Here is an 18,533-nt window from a genome sequence, read left to right on the forward strand (position 1 = left end):
ATTGGCAACTCCAGATCTCGATCAACAAATGTTCTGTCCTACACATTGGTAAAAAAAAAACAGTACACCAAATACAAACTAGGTGGATATGACCTTGTTGATGACCCTCACTCTGTCAAGGACCTCAGAGTACTCATATCTAATGAGCTAACCACCAGAGCTCACTGTAACAGCATTGTCAAAAAGGCATTAAGAGCTGTAAATCTAAGCTTACAAAGCTTCTATATAGAATTGCTAACTAGGGCATACAAAATCCTTGCTAGACCAGTACTCGAATACAGCTCATCTGTCTGGAATCTGCACTGTATATCGGATATTAATACAATTGAGCGAGTCCAGAAATATTTCACGTACTACACTCCTCTCCTCGCAACAGAACACCCTACATCACCAGGCTTGAAATTTTGGGCTTGGACAACCTAGAACTACGCAGCCTATGGTTGGACTTAAGCATAGTACACAAAAGTATCTGCTACAATGTCCTATCAGTCAATGACTACTTCAGCTTCAACTGCAACAATACAAGAGCACAAAACAGACACAAACTCAATGTTAACTGTTCCAAACTCGATTGCAGAAAGTACGACTTCAGCAACAGAGTGGTCAATGCCTGGTTCTGACTCTGTTGTTACATCCTTTAACCCCTCCCTCCTTTAACCTCGAACTATCCACTATTGACCTCACCCCATTCCTAAGAGGTCTGTAAGGGGTGTACATAAGTGCACCATTGTGCCTACCATCCCTGTCCTATTGTCCCCATTTATTCGTACCTATTTCCTGTATTCTTACTTATGTTTATTCTTATACCTATTATTTTGTAAGTGATTGACAAATCAAATAAATAAATAAAATTTTAATTTTAGGTGCAATTTTAACAAGATGCCACAGGGGGGCACTCTGATTTCTTTTCTCTCTTTTTTTGGTCAGAACTGCTGAATTTGTACTTGCAAAAATTCTCCAATTACTGTGAAACATATTAATAAACATAGGAGTAATACATAAGAAACTATTGTGGATTCAAAATGAAAAGTCTAGTTGCAATGACTGTTTATTTATTTTGGTAAAATGACCAAAACGTAATTGGGCAAACTTTTACAGAGCTCTTGTGCAGACAAATGTACTCTGCAATGCAACATGTAGACAGACGCACAAAAAATCATATATATTTTTATTCCAGCTGATTGTCTCCAATGTAGAAGGGAAAAGTAGTCCTAGTGATGTCATGGTCTGTACCACAAGCCCAGATAGACCAGGACCTCCCTCCAGACCCATTGTTAAAGGCCCAATAACATCTCATGGCTTCAGTGTGAAATGGGGTAAGAGTACATCTCTGTGTTTTAAAAGCACCAGAAGGAAATGTTTTTAACATGCATGACATTGCTTTAGAGGTGACTGGTGCTGTTTTGTTGTGATATATTGCACTCTTGCCAACCACACGTGTAATGTATGTCTGCAGAGAATTGACATTGACTATTGATTCTCTGAACTGATACTGAAAATAAAATCGCTCGCTTGTGTTGTACAAATGTTGCCTTATTTATCTAGTTTTTTTATTCTGTCTATTATTGTTATAATTAACTCAAGGTGAAAATAATATCTAATACTCCTTCCTTCTCCTATTGTTCCCACAACAACTACCCTGATAGGTGACTTGTATTGAGAGAGAGTGACTGGGCCAAAATCACCCAGCTGGTTTTCATGCTTAAGGCAGAACTTAAAACTCACAGTCTCCTGTTTTCTGGTCAGGTGCCTTAATCATTAGACTAAACCTCTGAATCTACCATTAGCAATGATGGTGCAACATAACTAGTGAGCGTTGCTCCAGAAACGAAATACAACAAGTCATGACAAAATAAACGAGCAACATTTAAAAGGAAAAGGTTCTGTGATCTGCACCAGAAAGAAAGACTTCATTTAAGCAAGTGCAGATGTGTTCAAGTTAAAAAAAAAACCCTTCATCTACTTCCTGTGGATTTCATTTGGCAAATCAGAGGGAAGTAAGTTCAGAGACGCGGGGGAAAGAGGAAAGGCCTCTTATATATTTTTTTTTTCATCTGCTGAAAAGAGTTGGAGCTGGAACTGTTATACCATGTTTGCCCAAAAATAAGACCCAGTCTTATTTTCTTTTGGGTCCCCAAATAAGCACCAGGACTTATTTTCAGGGGACGTTTTACCTGCTTACTTTAGGCATCCCATGCTTAGACCCATGTTGCTCTGCTGCCTGACTTCTGAGGCTGCTCAAGGCCAAATGCCACCACTCACGGTCCTGCCATAAGCAGTGGCACCGGTGCAATGTACCACATGTCACTCAGTCGCAAGCAGCCGCAGAAGTTGGGCAGTGGCACAACAGATGTTGGGGCATTGGAGGCCTGGCTGTAGCAGTCCTAAGGTAAGCAGGTACAGGTTGCATGGGGAAGCTCCACCCACCCCACCCCCAACGCCCCAGCTTTATTTTTATGCCTGTGCCTCATCCCACCTTGTATAACCAGACTGTGGGGCAAAGTCGGTGGGTTCTTGACTGGGGGTTATTTTGGGATAGGGCTTATATTAGGTGCACGGGTTAAAAAAATCAAACTAGGGCTTATTTTTCAAGATAGAGCTTGCATTTGGGGAAACACGGTACTTATAAACTTTTAGCTGTTCTAACTTGTCAAACAAGGACATAGACTAACAACCATATCAGAGATAATCTTCTGCCAACTGACTAAAAAATAGATTCTGCATCTAAACATCACTGAAAATAATTTTTCCCATTTTTATAACTTGCATATTATTTCTTTTCTTTTCCAATCCTTTTTTTTTTTTTTTAAACAGAGCCTCCTCAGGACAATGGTGGTTCAGAAATCCTAAATTATCTGTTAGAAATTTCAGAAGGAAGCTGTGAAGGTAAATTCGATTTGTAAACAGTCTGGTTTCTTTAATTACGCATGATGTTCATAAGAAAATCTAACTGCAGATAAGAAAAGTGTCACTACTCTCAAAACCTTCATATCAAGTAGCTGCAAATTTCTCAGTTGAATTTATATGATTGCAGTGATTCTTCACCATTCTCAAAGGTTTGATTAATTTATCATTAAATAAAAATGGTAAAGTAATCAAAATGGAAATCTGTAATCCAGATGTAGAGACCACATTTTTAAAAGTTAATATGACTTGCTGAACTGTAATAGTTAATTATAGTTGCCTATTAAAATCATATAGGACTGATAAAATTCCAGGCAAATCTAAATTTTTTTTTTTTTTTTACAAACTGCAACATACAATTACAAACAGTTATATTTACTTAAATGTGCATCTAATGTAGAACCGTGCTTTGCGAAATGAAAACTATCATTAGCAATGATGAGTTAATTTCAAAATAGGATTCATTTTTATTGAGATTCAGGTTTTTTTGGTCAACTTTCCTAATTAATTGAAAACTTGGTCTCGCCAAAACCTTTTGTATTTAGCAAATACCAATCCAGCAGTTAAGCAAAACTCTCTAATCCAGCTTTCAACTAGTGAAAGGGCCTGATTGAATGGGAAGGATCTGATTGAAAGGATCATAGGCCAATTTCTTCCCATAAAGGAGCTATTGCCACAAATCACTGCAAAGGCAGGGTCTTAAATGAAATCTAAATAGGATCTTAACAGCAGTTTATCACTGGCCTGAGTGAGTCCAATTAACCTTACAGCAAATCAATGGGAAGTTGCATATAGAGGACCTGCTATGGAATGTACGTGTGCATACTTGAAGCCAGCCACTTTGTACAAGCTCCGGGCATGCTGTATTAGCACTGGTGGACACAGTCAGGTAAGAAGTAAATGAACAGCAATGGGTACTATTCCGGGGTGGACTGCTGTGGGTTTGCAGGGGTTTGGGAGACCCCCTAGCTAAGAATCTTTGCAGTTCAGAAAACCCCCAAATCCCACTCATGGCTGGCCCCACCCACACTGCCCCGCCCCTTTCAGGAATCCCCACATGGCCCGTTTTGGATGCAGGTAAGTACAAGGTGTGTGCAGAGGCTTGGGGAGAATGAAAAACGAGCCTTCCAGAAGTTCAGGAAGGCCAGAAATCGGCCCGTTTCTGGCTTCCAGAGAGCCTCTGGAGCCCAAGGAGGTCACAAATGCCTCTCCCGCCATAGTGCAAGAGGCCGATTAGGCAAAGCCCACCATGGCCATGCCCATCCAGCAACCAGACAGAGAACCCTTTGCTAAAAAATGTTGAAGCCCACCCCTGGTACTATTTCTTTTCTGTTCATTCTACCATACTTTCCAACTTTTGTAGAGCTGATCTCGTATTTTATTTTATTTTTCCTAAGTACAGGTGTTCTTGGTCATGAACCTGTCATGTTGTATAGTTTTCTGTAAAGTTTTGAATGTAGTTTGCATAGTGCCACACCTCAAATGACGATGAGGTGTATATTTTCAGCTGCTATTTTATGCTGTGTTGTGTTGCAAGTAATCTTCATAATTTGCTTAATGATAATAATTGGGACTGGGCATGTCCATTACTAAGCAACACAATCATAAAGGACAATCTCATGTGACTGGCTTGCTTAGCAATGACAGTTCCAGTCATGATTAAGGTTATATAAAGAGAGGAAGGCTTATCTAGTAGTAATTTGGCATTAATAACAGAAGGTTCCTCTTAAAACATTGTTATATTTTGCACAAGGCTGTGCTATAATTCGTCCCTTAAAGTTCATTAACAACTTTCAGACTGAGTTTGTACTGTCTCAAATTCTGACCTATATCAAACTATATGCATTGTTTGATTTCTTAAAAACACAGTACCCATTTGCTAGTGAGGTTGAGGGAACAGTTAGACACTTTAGCCTCCTGAAGTACTGCGAATTTCCTGAAGCATATTTTATCTCTGATGTGCATTGCCATTTTTCCATTCTTTCTGGATTGTTAAATCCAAACATTTGGTTTGCCATGTGAAAAACAAAATTGCATAAAGGCTGTATTCCTGAGGTGGTATTCAGCAGGTTCTGACCAGTTCTGGAGAACCGGTAGTGGAAATTTTGAATAGTTTGGAGAACCGACAAATACCACCTCTGACTGGAGATTTTACAGTATCCTTCCTCTGCCACGCTCACCAAGCCACGCCCACAGAACCGGTAGTAAAAAATAATTGAATCCCACCACTGCTGTGTTCACACAACATACTGAACTGCAAGTTATCCAATCCCATTTTAGCATAGTGAATGGTGTGAAGTTGTCCTTTTTTGCTTGTTCAAGATTTAGGGAAACTTGGATTAATTGCATGAACCAAGGTTAAATTAACCATGGGTAAAGCCAATAAGGTGCCTAGTGCTGAACTAAAATAGATTATAGCTACTGTGAATTTAGAACAAGTAAATTTCAATGATAGCAAGATAGGTTTATTTTTGCTTTTTTGTCTTTTTCTAGTGTTCTGAAAATTTACTTGTTCGTACGCTAAGCATTGCTCCAGACCAGTGTCAACCACCTAGAGTGCTTGGAAAACCAAAGCATAAAGAAATACAATTGCAGTGGGGTAAGTTATTAGGATTTGAAATTTAATTTCCTTCTTCAATGGGGCGTAGTATCCACCCCTCAGTGTGACTGCAGGGTCCCACATCAAACTGCAGACCATAAAGCGACCAGCTGTAAGCTGAGGTCATATCACCAGTCCAGTATCTGATTTTTTAAAAATAAACAGTGCTGTGCTTAAATGGTGTTAGATGGTCTATATTGGTATTTGAACACAGATCTTTTTAACATTTATATTTTATTGTGTTTTGCTAATCTAGATGGAATGTTAATATATATTGCTAATCCATGTATGATATGCCGTATGCTGAATAAATAAATCTTTCTTCAAAATTTACGTGTGCATGTCAAGGATGTAAGCTTCTGGGTAAAGCTACCTTTTGCAGTTGACTGATAGTAATGTTGTCAATGCCAAAGATAATAGAATAACAGAGTTGGCAGGGAATTTGGAGGTCTTCTAGTCCAACCCCCTGTTCAAGGAGGAAACCCTATACCCGTGATGGCGAACCTCTGGCAGGTGTTCCACATGTGGCACACAGAGCCATTTATGCTGGAATGCGAGCCACAGGCACCTCACAGCTGACTTTCAACTGCACCTCACAGCTGACTTTCAACTGGTGTGAGGCCTTCTTTGGCCTCCCAGAGGCTGAAAAGGTGCCTTTCAACACTTCCTGAGTGACGAAACGGGGCTATTCGGCCTGCAGAGGCTCTTTTCAAGCCTCTGGGAAGCCAAAAAAGGCCTCAAACCAGCCAAAAATCAGCTGTGAAGTGCAGTGCAGGTGAGGGAGTGAGGGGCAGTGGTGGGGGGCCATTGAGGCCATTGGGAGGATTGTGTGCACATGTGCAGGGGGTGTGGGGCGTGGCATTGCCTTCTGGGTGCTGGCGTGTGAGCACACACGCACCAGTGTGCGCGCACAATTTTTGACACAGGAGCCCCAAAAGGTTAGCCACCACTGCCCTATACCATTTCAGGCAAATAACAGTCCAATCTCTTCTTTAAAAGACCTCCAATGTTGGAACACCCACAATTTAGAAAATGCATAGTTAAGAGAAAGTAATTTTGTCTAAGTAATAGTACCAGCTTCCTTACAATTTTATTAATTGTCTCAACATCTCTTTCCAGATGCTCCCCCTGTATCAGAAAGCAGCAGTCATATCTCAGCATACAGCATAGAAATGACTGGACCTGAAGAGGTGGCCACAGAGATTTATCATGGTCCAGACCTTGAATGTACTGTCAGCAATCTTCTGCCTGGAACAACGTATCAGTTCAGAGTGAGGGCTTTGAATGATGGAGGGGTAAGAAATCTCCACTCCAAAATATTGCCTATAAAAGCTAAACAATATTTGAAGAGGGCCGTTGTTGAACCCTTCTCCTAAAAAAAGTTTGGCTACTCCAATCTTACACAATAGGTATCCAGTGTTAATTTGCCTGCATTTGGGGGCCATCATAAATGCTGGGAATCACCCTATCTGTGGAGGAATGAATTCTCCAGGAGCAGTTCAATTTGTGGCATATCCACTGTGAAAGGAATAGAACATCTTCCATGTTAATAGAAAACTAGCCCAGTGATGAAATGTTGAAGTAGAAGAGGAGAGATTTGTGTGTCTGAAATTGTAGAATTACAGTACTGTTTATTAGAAAAGTGTTTGAAAACAGACCATGTTCACTGATCTGCATGAACCTTTTGGGTGGTTTGGGCTTTTTCCCTAATCAAGAATCAAATAAATACATATTTATTTATTCACAGTCCATCTGAAGAACATCAAGAACGTATTATTATACTGTACCTGCCTAAATCCTTCTACTATAAGTAACGTGTGCATGAGTTTTCCTGTTTTTCTTTTAGTATGGGACCTACTCTGAAGCTGCAAAAATTACCACACTGGCTGGACCTCCAGGGCAGTGTAAAGCACCTTGTCTTACCTTCCTTTCAGATTCAAGTGTACTTGCGAGTTGGGAGGTAAGAGAAAATAGTTCTTTGGGCTTCTATCAAACCTCCATTCAAATTAATGGGGATTAGGGCTCCCTAAAGAGACAATTAATTGGTGGAATCATTACCTTAAATTATCCATTGTTCTGTCCTCACTACATGTTAAGTCTGTGTGCAGCTCGACATGCATCTAAATCCACTGATCCTCCAATAAAACAGACCGTATGGGTAGATCTGGATGCTTTATTGAAAAAACAGGCTATGGTGAAACTGGGGAAAATAGGGATACATATTAATTGTTATGTTCAGCAGTAACTTAATACTATCTATCTTGTATCTGATTCTCATTGTATGTATGTATGGGGGGCGGAATCCTGGAAATTTATAAGATGGAAGGCATAAGGAACAAAGCTGTTACAGAATCTAGTAGTCCTGCTATAAATACTTCAAAATCTCCTCCCAGAGTGTTTTAATAATAAGAGGTTTAGTAACTCACTTTAGTAATAAGAAGTAAGTTTAGTAATAAGAAGGATATGGAGAATCCAGGGCTAATCTAGTCTCAAAATAAATGATGTTCCAAAGTATGGGTGCCATAGCAGGAAAGAGTTTCCTTCTAGCCCTCACCAGCCAACACTGCCCAGCCATCAGTGCCCAAAACACACTGTTCCTGCTAGATTGGGTAAGATGGCTAGAAACAATTGGGGAAAGACAGACAGTCTCATAAATAACCTCCGAAACCATGAAGATGACAACTCTCACTTTGAGTTGCACCCAGAAGCACATCAGAAGCCAATATAGCTCACAGAGCCACCACTCTGTTACACAGACCAAGTAACTGGCACTAGTAATTGCCTGTACCATTACATTTTATACCAGTTGAAGTTTCTGAATACTCTTCAAGGGCAGCCCCACATGAAGCACATTGCAGTAGTCCAATCTGAAGGATCTTGCTTGCGAGGTTCCCAAGTTACCTACTATGAGAAGAGAATCCTGGTTTTGGGGTTTGAATTAGGAGAGATTTTTCTTGTATCCCTATGAAACTTCAGCCACGTTTCTTCATGTATTTAGTAAATAAAAAAATGAAGTACTTGAATGTCACTGCCTAAAGTGCAGCACTTGCTTAAAAGCTGTTCAATCTGCCAAACCCAATGCATTTTGGTTCTAACATTCGCTTCAACTTAGCTGAAAAATTGTAGGAAGATCATTTTGAGCATTTCCTGTTTGTGAAGGCATACAGCCGATGTTTTTTAGAAGATGGAAAACAACATCTAGGGCTGATTGGTAAGATTCTAATGTTGCTGTTGCATTTTCAGAATGAGTACCAAAAAATACTATTTAGAAAAGTTGAAATGGATTGGCATCAATCTTTTAATGACGATAATCCACATTCAGTTGTTATTTTCTATTCACGTGGCCTGCTGAAAGTTCAGTATTTATTTGTAGAATTCAAGAGGAAAATCTTGCCCACAAAGAGCCATTGGATGTTTTCTAATCCATCATTTGAGACACTTTACATCAAGTGGTCCCTTTATTAAATCGTTTACTGCAAATATTTCTGGACCCTCAAACCAATGTTCCATTTTGTTGAGCTCTTTCTCCAATACTATCAAGGCATAGGAGTTCACAAATGGCAAATACAAAGAATGCTAAAAGAGAGGAAGAAAGGCAGACCAAGCAGATGAGCTGTCTTAACTGTATAGTAGAATAGAATAGAACAGAATTTTATTGTCATTTTAAATATACACTAATCAGCATACATTAACATGAAATGTTATTGCATTCAGCTCTCAAAGGATAATCATTATGCATATACCCACATATACACAAATATATGACACAGAGAAACATTACATTCTAGTTCAAATATATACATATACATGGCAGGTGCGGGGAAGAATCCTGAGAATTTACAAGACCAAAACTATTCGTTCTGGTTTTGTAGGACCTTTAGCATGGAATAAAGCTCAGGTTCATTGAATATTCAGCTGTAAGTTGAGGACTAGCTGTAAGAGTTGATTTGCGAAATGCATATTTAACTTTTCTATTCACTAAGAAACATAGTCAATAAGCACCAAATTTCCTTTTATCACATTTGCTCAAATTGGTGCCTTCAATATATCCCAACTGCAACATATCTTTATGAAAGGCTTCTCTCAACTAATCCTGGACAATTTTCAGATTCAGTTACAATTCAATAAATTAGCCCCAGTTACTTAGACCTCTGCTTCTACTACTGAATGTCTTCTCTCTGAGATTTCTTCTCTTGACAGTTGATCTCGGTATTAAAGAAGAGGCCTTGATGTTCTATGTGACTCAGATACGGATTGTCCATTTTTATATATAAAGCAGAAACATCTCTTGGGGCTCAGATATGATGCAAACTTCTGTTTGCTTTCCAGAGTCCTGAGAGTTTTGGTGCTGACATCTCAGAATACAGACTGGAGTGGGGAGAAGACAAGGAGAATTTAGAACTAATATATACCGGCACTGCCAACTCCTTTGAAATCCAACAACTTTCAGCCGCAGCACATTATTTCTGTAGACTACAGGTAAGTCAAGACAATTTACAGCTTACGGCTATATATAAATCAAGATTAGAATATAAGTTTCTGCTTTCCTCATCACCTTACTGTAAAAGTCTGTAGAGATTCCCGGTCATGGTTGTCCCAAAGGTGCCCTTTTCCAAGAGGCAACTGGACTTTCTGTTTTTTTTTTTCCTTTTCTTTGAAGACATTTCGCTTCTCATCCAAGAAGCTTCTTCAACTCTGACTGGATGGTGGGACGGTCCACCCCAAGGATAAAACACCCAGGCAGCAACTGAGCAATGTGGTATATGCAGTACGATGCAGGGAGCCATGTATTTGTTCTCCTATGTTGTGTCATGCGTTTATAAAGTGGTGGTTTCACTTCCCCAATGTACAGATCTGCACTAGATTCGGCACTTCATCTGCATTTGAAAGACACAGGCCATTCTTTTGAAGACAGCAAAGTCCATATTTTGTGCAGAGAGGGCTGCTGGTTTGAAAGAGGGGTTAAACAGGCCATTTATGTCAAAATTGGAACAGCGCTCTCTCAACAGAGGGGGAGGGATATGACATCATCTACCTCCAAACTACAACACAGTCCTTTCAACAGTTCTAAGAAGGCTCCATACCAATTTGCACCACCCAGGTGACCTTGACAACAAGATAAACCTCCAGGTGGCCTCAACAACCCTCTGAGAGAATGCAAATGACCGGCTGTCTGCAATGAGTGTAAATCCTTCCATTCCCATCCTTCTTGGATGAAAAGTGAAAGATCTTCAAAAAAACAACAACCAGAAAGTCCTGTTGCCTTTTGAAAAAAAAAACACCTTTAGGGCTTACTGTAAAAGGTGACATTTTTAGAGAAACAAGCAGAGTTAGGTAATAGTTGCAAGCAGCTTTCATTCCAGTGAGTGATTGGATTGCCACTCACACAGCCTGGTTGCAAATAGGCCACGGCCTGGGAATGTGCCACAACCCAAACATTGGGAACCCTTGATCTAGATCTTTGTCTCTCTATAGCTCTGACTTCCAAGTATGTGGCTAGTTTGTGGGATAATGAAATCCATCCTCTATTTGTTTCCCAGGCAATAAACCAGGCAGGAGCAGGATCATACAGTGACCTGGTATCTTGCAGAGCCCCAGCATCTGTTCCTGAGGCTGTGACCACCCTCTATGTATCAGAGGATGAGCACCTGGATGCCTGTCCAATGCCTGTCGTATGCCTCATATTGAACTGGGAGGAACCGTGCAATAATGGATCTGAGATTGTATCTTACAATATTGAACTGGGAGATAGTATTCTATCAGTGGGTAAAGTCACAACTTACGTAATTGAGGACCTGCCTCCAGAAACCACATTCCGGTAAGTGTTACTGCAAAGTGTTAACTTCAGCAAAAATCTAAAATGTTTCTTTCTCCAATCTTTATAGGACATAACCAAGAGCTGGAAGATGTTTAGAAGGCATAATTCAGATCTTTCTGAAGTCCTTGGAGTCCCTATGTCTTTCCTCAGAAACCGTTATAAGACAAACTTAAAATTTATCCAGTGGTAGTATACTGTTGTGGTTTGTCAACTGCCAGCTCTGCTGCCAGTCGAGTCAGAGGAGTTGGAGGAGGTGCCTGGGTTACCATCGGAGGCCTGAGGAAGGCTCTGAGGAGCAGGAGGTCTCAGAGCCAGATGCAGAACAGGAGCCATCTACTCACACTCAGGTGGAGAAACAGCTGTTTTCGGGGCCTGAGATGAGCGAGGGGAAGAAACAGCTAGGGCATGTCCCAGATATGCGTATGTGGAGAAGTGCGGAGAGGAGAGCAATGCAGGACTGAGGGCCAGCTATCCAGGAGGATGTTAAAAAGAAGGAGGATGTTTAAATGAAGGAGGATGTTAATAAAGCCCCCACCCCACCCCCCCGCTGGGATATAAGGAGGAGGGGTGTAGGAGGAGTTTCCTCTGGTGTATTCCTTGCCAGGATTCCTTGCCACTACATACCTTGGTCAGGACTCTTTGTGTTGGGATTGAAGTGCTAATTGAGGCTACCTGAAGGGAACTCAGAGACTGCTATGACTTGCAAATCACCTAAGGATGTGTGACCTGGAGCTTTGTCAGTGAATGCTTTGTATTTCTGCCTTTCTAAATGAAAGGGAGTTTCTCCTCACGAATAGGCTGTTGAGTGGGGCTCGCGAAGGCTGGATCAGAACATATACAACTTTTGATATGAGCTCTCAGACTAGAAAGTTACCCACTTTGCAAATCCAGGGGAGGCTTCATGAATTAACTACCCAAATGTGTAAATATTTCAGTATATATTCTTGCAGTTTCTGCCTCCTGGTGGTCAAATAATGTATAAAATCACATAAATGTTTCATCTGAATAAGATAATTGTAGCCACTGAGCTACAGCAGCGTTTAATTGTCATCTTCTTCACTGAGTAATAAGAGGAAGTTACATCTGTCACAGATAAAATCTAGAGAGCAGAATCTGCATTGTCACAAGATACCACAAGATTGTATCTTGGTTTTGATGCATAGTGATGGCTTTTTCTCAGCACGGAGCTCTTACAGGTCCATCCTTACTTTGACCATAACAGTCAAATACAGAAATCTGCAAAAGTTTTAAAAGTCGCAAAGAGAAATATTTTGGACAATACTGGTTATCATCTCATCTTAAATGCTGTCCAATCAGGTTCCAAAAACCAAAAAAAAAAAGTCATGTGAGGTTCTTCTAGCCGTTTCCTTTATTGTTCCTTGCCTATAGACAGAAATCTTGCCAAACTAAAGCAGACTACTACTTCTACTACTGCACCATAAAACATGTGGGAGCTATTAAAAAGGAGCTGTCTTCACCCTCTTTCTCCCACATAAACTATGATGCCTCTTACTCTTTGGAATGGAGCCTCTCCCGCCCAGGAAATCAAGACTACCTTCCACCACAGTCCTTTTTCAGTTCTTCTAATCCATCTCCGCCTTTTCTGTTTCTTCTTTCTATTCTCCTCTCCAAACCTTATATGATACTGACTCTGTCCTTTTTTGGCTTTTTCTTTAATTTGGGGTGTATGATAGAGCAAAGCTTCTGCCCGTCTTCTTTTACTCCAGGCCTCCAAAGAAAGAAAAGGGAGCATAGCGAAGGATCTCTGCTAAATTTCGTGGATGTGCGTCTGTGATTTTTTAAAGTATATGGTGCTAAGTTTGCAATCCCTCCAACTTGTGGGTACCAACATTTGTGCCAGGCCTTGTGTGGTAATTCTATTTTTTAAAAAATCCTACTTTTATTAATTATATAAATAACTGAAGGCCATGAATATAGCCTATACTGGTTCTTCCTCCTATGTTCCCCACAACAACCCTGTGAGCTGGGTTGGCCTGACAGAGAATGACTGGCCCAAAGTCACCCAGCTGGCTTTCATGCCTAAGGTGGGACTAGAACTCATAGTCTACAGATGATAGGCCCAAAGTCACCCAGCTGGCTTTCATGCCTAAGGCAGGACTAGAACTCATAGTCTACTAATGATAGGCTCAAGTCATCTAGCTGGATTTCATGCTTAAGATGGGACTAGAATCATAGTACCCTGGTTTCTAGACTGGTGCCTTAAGCACTAGACCTGTGATGGCGAACCTATGGAACATGTGCCACAGGTGGCATGCAGAGCTGGTCTTAGGATCTCTGCCACGCATGCAGGGGGTGGGGCGCATGTACAGGAGCGGGGCAACTGCACGGGGCAGGGCACATGCATGGGACATATGCATGGGGGATGCTCACACATGTGCGGGGGGGCGCATGCACAGGAGATGTGTGTACATGCATGGGGATATGTGTGCATATGTGGAACACATGCGCGGGGGCAGGGCACATGCACAGGGATGCATACACATTGCATTTTGGGGATGCACACACATGCTTTGACCCCTCAGTGCCGAAAAGGTTAGCCATCACTGGACTAGACCAAACTGGCTCTCACAACTAGCATTACTTGGCAGAGAGAGAAAACCCTCTCATTTGAAAGATAGACCTCTAAGAACAAACTGCTGTAATCAACTTCACACAAACGTGAGATTGTCATCATGGGTGTTGCTTTCACATCTGGGTAAATGTATATTGTGGCATTTTCATGATGACCTCATTACACACTGTTGTTTGACTCCCTGTAGGTGCTTTTAATCTTTTCACCCTCGGCTTCAACAGCTTCAGTCTGTGCCCTGAGGAACAGTGGATTTCTATTGCTTAGCGTATGACTGATGCTATTTTGCTATGCAACTGCTTAGGCTGCAGAAAAAATAATAATTCTGCTAAGTAGAAATAACCATCTCATCCCCCATAATAAATCTGTTGATGTTTTCCATTCATATCCTTCCTTAATTACCTTTTTTCCCTCTGTGTTTTGAACTCATACTTTGATTGAGGATATCTGCAAACAATGCAGATTTTTCATTTTTTTTACTTTGCATTACTAACCATTAAACTAATTAGAGTATATGTTAGAAATAATAGAAAACAATTAAAGGTTTCCAAACTAGAATGATGAGCATAATCAGTAATATAATAGAGTCATTTTTAAGTCTTGGGTAGTAATTATTAAATGTGCATATTAATTCTGTTAATGGGCCTGTGGAGATAAATAACTGAATTTATAATTCTTTGTTTCTTTGGACTTTTGAGAAATTAATTTAGGAATTAATATAGATAAAGGATCAACTAGCATACATAACTCTAAAAATCTAAAGTAATTCAAAGTCATTTTCTTTTCAGACAGCATTATAATAGTGTCTCAATTCAAATTATTGCTAAAAGCAGCAGAGAGCAAAAAACTGCATTATTCCTGCACTGTTGTTAGTTACTGTTATAAGTATGGTTAATTAAACTCTAAGATATTTATCAGGGTTGAATCAAGTATAAGTCCAATAAGATGAGACTGGGAACTTGGAAGTAATAATATTGAGAAATAATATTTTCACAATAACACATTAAGTGCACTGGGATGTAAATATTTTTCTTTCATCCAATTCTGTTGCTCTCCAGATGGGATCACAGAATCATCAAGACTAGAGCATAACCCAGTAAGGCTGTATATTTTCCTGGTTGAATAAATAGCATTACAGTTATTTGAAGAATTTCAAGAGATCTGCTGAGATCTTAGTAGGATAGATAAATAACATGAAAATAGGATACTGTATCTGGGTTACAAGAATCCTAGAAGGTCCCTAAATGACCACTAGATGGCAGCAAGGAAGGGTTTTTTTTTTTCATATTGCCACTTAGTGGTTCTGAAGATTTTGCAACCCAAATAAAATTATCTTAAACATAAACATAGCATTCTAGTAAAGATTAGGTATATCATTATCTCTAAATGTGACTTTTTAAGTGAATAGTACTGTTCTTTGGGGTTTCCAGAGACTGTCTAGGATAGCATTTCTCAAATTTGGGAACTTTAAGATGAATGAAATTTCCCAGCTAGAAATCTTAAGTTTTCTGGCTGGGAAATTAAAGTCCACACATCTGAAAGTTGCTGAGGCTAACACTGGTCCACAAGTCCAATGAAAAGGAGCTGTCTAGGGTTGTACAGGACTGTTTGTATTTTATGTCATACTGAATTTTAAACCTAGTTTCAACTTAAATATACCATTTTATACTTCTAATTCTTGCTTGTTAAAGGAAGTAATTCAGTTGCACCTATCTTGTAAGGGGAATGGATGCAATCTTCAGCTACAAGCTGATGTTAAATCTGAAATGGGAAGAAGGCAACTTTCCCTTTTGACTTAATCAATTATTTGGCTTAAGCAGATAATCTGTTGGGAAAAATGTTTAGAGGGTGTCAGAGGTAACTGTTCACTTCATCAGCCCTAATATGCTCGAAATGCAACATAAATGCTCAAGGCTTGGAGGAAAAAATAAAATAAATGCCCTGACTTACATGAATTATGCCAATTTTGTATTTTTATTCAACTTGAATAGGTGTTTACTGTTTTTGTACTGATGTATTCTAATTCTGTCACCCCAGTTCTCTTACACGTGAAAACCCCAACAATTACTATAAAACAGGTCTTCCAGTTTGAGCTTCTTCGGTGACAGACCGAAACCACGTCTCTGTGCGGTTTCGATCCGTGCTCGCCACTGGAGTGCCCTGAGCTGGCTGGTTTCGGGGCTAAGCCACCCCATAGAGGTGGTGACGAAGGGGGAGACTGCCTGCAGGATTGAGGAGAGCCGCATCTCTCCTCCCCAGCTGGCCATTACTCCCTTTCCCGAAGGCGGTTGTAGCGGTGGTCAGAAATGGCCACCACAAAGAAGAATTTGACTGGAAAAGAATGTGCAGGAGGAAGATAAGAAGAGAAAGTTTTGGTCAACTGGGTCAAACAGCAAAAGCAACAAATAAGGAATTGGAATTCAAACTATTAAAAAGAAACAATAACATTGTTCCCTAAGAAGATTTTTAAGCTGCGAACGACAGAGAAAAAGGAAAATACTTGGTTTTTTTTTTCTCCTTTTCCTATATTGACAGCTAAGAGATTTAAGCAAGAAATTGGAAAAAAATCAACTTTGACATTAATAGGCATTTAATGCTGAAAATAAAAAGTCAAAGGGATAATAAAGATTTCTGGATAATTAAAAGCTTTTGAAAACAGGAAAGGAGAGAAAAAGAATAAAAGGGCAGGATCTGGAAGGGAGGAGACTGCCTGGAATTAAAAAGAACTTACAGCAAAATCTCAACAAGACTTCCAAAAGATACATCTTAACTGAAACATCGCAACAAAATAGTAAAACCCCAGGAAGAGACAGTGGAAAAAGAAATAAGAAGAAACAGCTTGGGACTATTTGGATTACTTGGTGATCTCTGGATTCCTGGTTATTGTATTTGAATGACTAAAATCAATCGGGTGGTTGTTTAAAACTCTTTAAAATGGCTCCACTCTTAGAAGAACTGAAAATGGAACTTAAAAAGTACAAAGAAGATGCACAAGAAGGGAGAGGTGCTTTTGGCTTTGTATTTCAGTTCTTAGAAATGGAGATTTGGAACTATGAGAAACAACAAGAAATGCCTGCAGAACAAGAAGATTGTGACAAAGAAGACATCTTTAATGAACAAGTAATCTTAGGTGGGGGGGGGAAAGGAAAGGGGGGAAAGAGAATGGAAAGTTTAAGATTGGGAAAAACAACCCCAAAAAAGAATAGAGTGAAAAATAAGTATAAAATCAGAAAGCAACAGAAGAGGGAAATGCAGAAGAGAGAATTAGAAGTAGAGACACAAGGCGGTAAAAGGGGGAGGGAGAAGATGAGAGGGAAGAAAGAAAGGAAAAGAAGTTATAAATGACAGAAACAAAATATAGAGAAACAGGGCCTATTTAGAGATAATGGGTGAAAATCTAATTGAAAAAGGGATTCTGCAAAGTCCATAAGATAATATTGTTATATTAGAAATAGAAATAATTTCAGAAAATATGAAACAATGTATGATTAAAATGTTTGATAAAATAGTTATTGTAATTTAGTGGGATGTTTGTTAATAAATAAATGTAACAAAATAAATATTTGATGATTTATAAAACATGTGAAGAGAAATAAGAGAAAAATTAATTATGGAGATTATACGTGTCTTTAAGGAAGTATGATATTTAATTGCAAAGAAATGTTAAAGATGTTAAGACTTTAATGAATATTAATGATAGAACTGAATTGGAATGGAATGAGGGTTTTAATTACATATATTTATAATCCTTTTTTTTTAAAGAATATAGTGTGTATTATTAGAATGTACCAAGCAGAATTCGATTGGAAGTTATGTATTATGTATTATATTGAATGTCACAACCTTAAGGTATATATCGAAGTTTAAATAAGAGTTGAATGGATAAAATTAAAAGATATAAAGGTGTCATACTCCAATTAGTAACTACAGGAGAAAATTTGTTTAATGAGAAAAGATAATATGAAATTGAAACAGAACAGACAAAAGTATAAAAATAATGATTTGAACTGAGATGAGATAATCAAAATAAAAGTGAGAAAATTAAAAGAGGGGAAAAACTATATAGAAAATGCAAAATAGTAATAAGATATGGAATAGAAAACAAAAATGAGCATGAAATTGAGTTTGTGTCTGTATAAAGAAGTTCAACCCGGGACCATGCTATTTTCAAAAAAGATGTTTTACTTGTATTTTGTATATGTGAAAACCCAAATAAAACGTTATTAAAAAGCAATTACTATAAAACAAACATCGCAAAGATAATCTAAAAGGCAATTCCACCATGGTAAAAGAAATGAAACTTCCCTTTAAGTGGTTTTCTCAGGTGTTGTTTTAAAAAGGTTCTTATTTTTTTCTGCAAAGTGAAAAACCTCAAAAACGTGACCACATTTGCATGAAGCTGCCTTTGACTTTTAATTTGTTCTGATGACTTTTCAAAGCAACCAGCATTTTCCTATTGCACCTGTCAGGGAATTTTGCACAGAGTATGAACCGATAAGTCCTGTGTATTTATGGCAGCCTTTCTGAAGAACCATTAGAATGTTCAATTAATGTTGCACAAATAATAACTAAGGAGAGCTGTGTGACCTTGTCAGTACAAAGGAGCATCAAACAAACTCCTT

At 39.1% G+C, this 18,533-nt stretch overlaps 1 protein-coding gene across 1 annotated transcript in view; it reads left to right on the plus strand.

The window, feature by feature from the left end:
• FNDC3B (fibronectin type III domain containing 3B) overlaps positions 1-18,533 on the plus strand; it is a 298,122-nt gene that overhangs the window by 235,288 nt on the left and 44,301 nt on the right. Inside the window, exons 15-22 of the mRNA XM_026705754.2 lie at positions 1,178-1,316; positions 2,815-2,886; positions 3,675-3,793; positions 5,398-5,503; positions 6,623-6,798; positions 7,350-7,463; positions 9,833-9,982; positions 11,044-11,321. Coding sequence (XP_026561539.2) covers positions 1,178-1,316; positions 2,815-2,886; positions 3,675-3,793; positions 5,398-5,503; positions 6,623-6,798; positions 7,350-7,463; positions 9,833-9,982; positions 11,044-11,321 — 1,154 coding nt within the window. The remainder of the gene's footprint in view (positions 1-1,177; positions 1,317-2,814; positions 2,887-3,674; positions 3,794-5,397; positions 5,504-6,622; positions 6,799-7,349; positions 7,464-9,832; positions 9,983-11,043; positions 11,322-18,533) is intronic.

The sequence above is a fragment of the Pseudonaja textilis genome, chromosome 4, assembly GCF_049901715.1.
Source record: "Pseudonaja textilis isolate UNSWEBS1 chromosome 4, rPseTex1.2, whole genome shotgun sequence".
Lineage (NCBI taxonomy): Eukaryota > Metazoa > Chordata > Lepidosauria > Squamata > Elapidae > Pseudonaja > Pseudonaja textilis.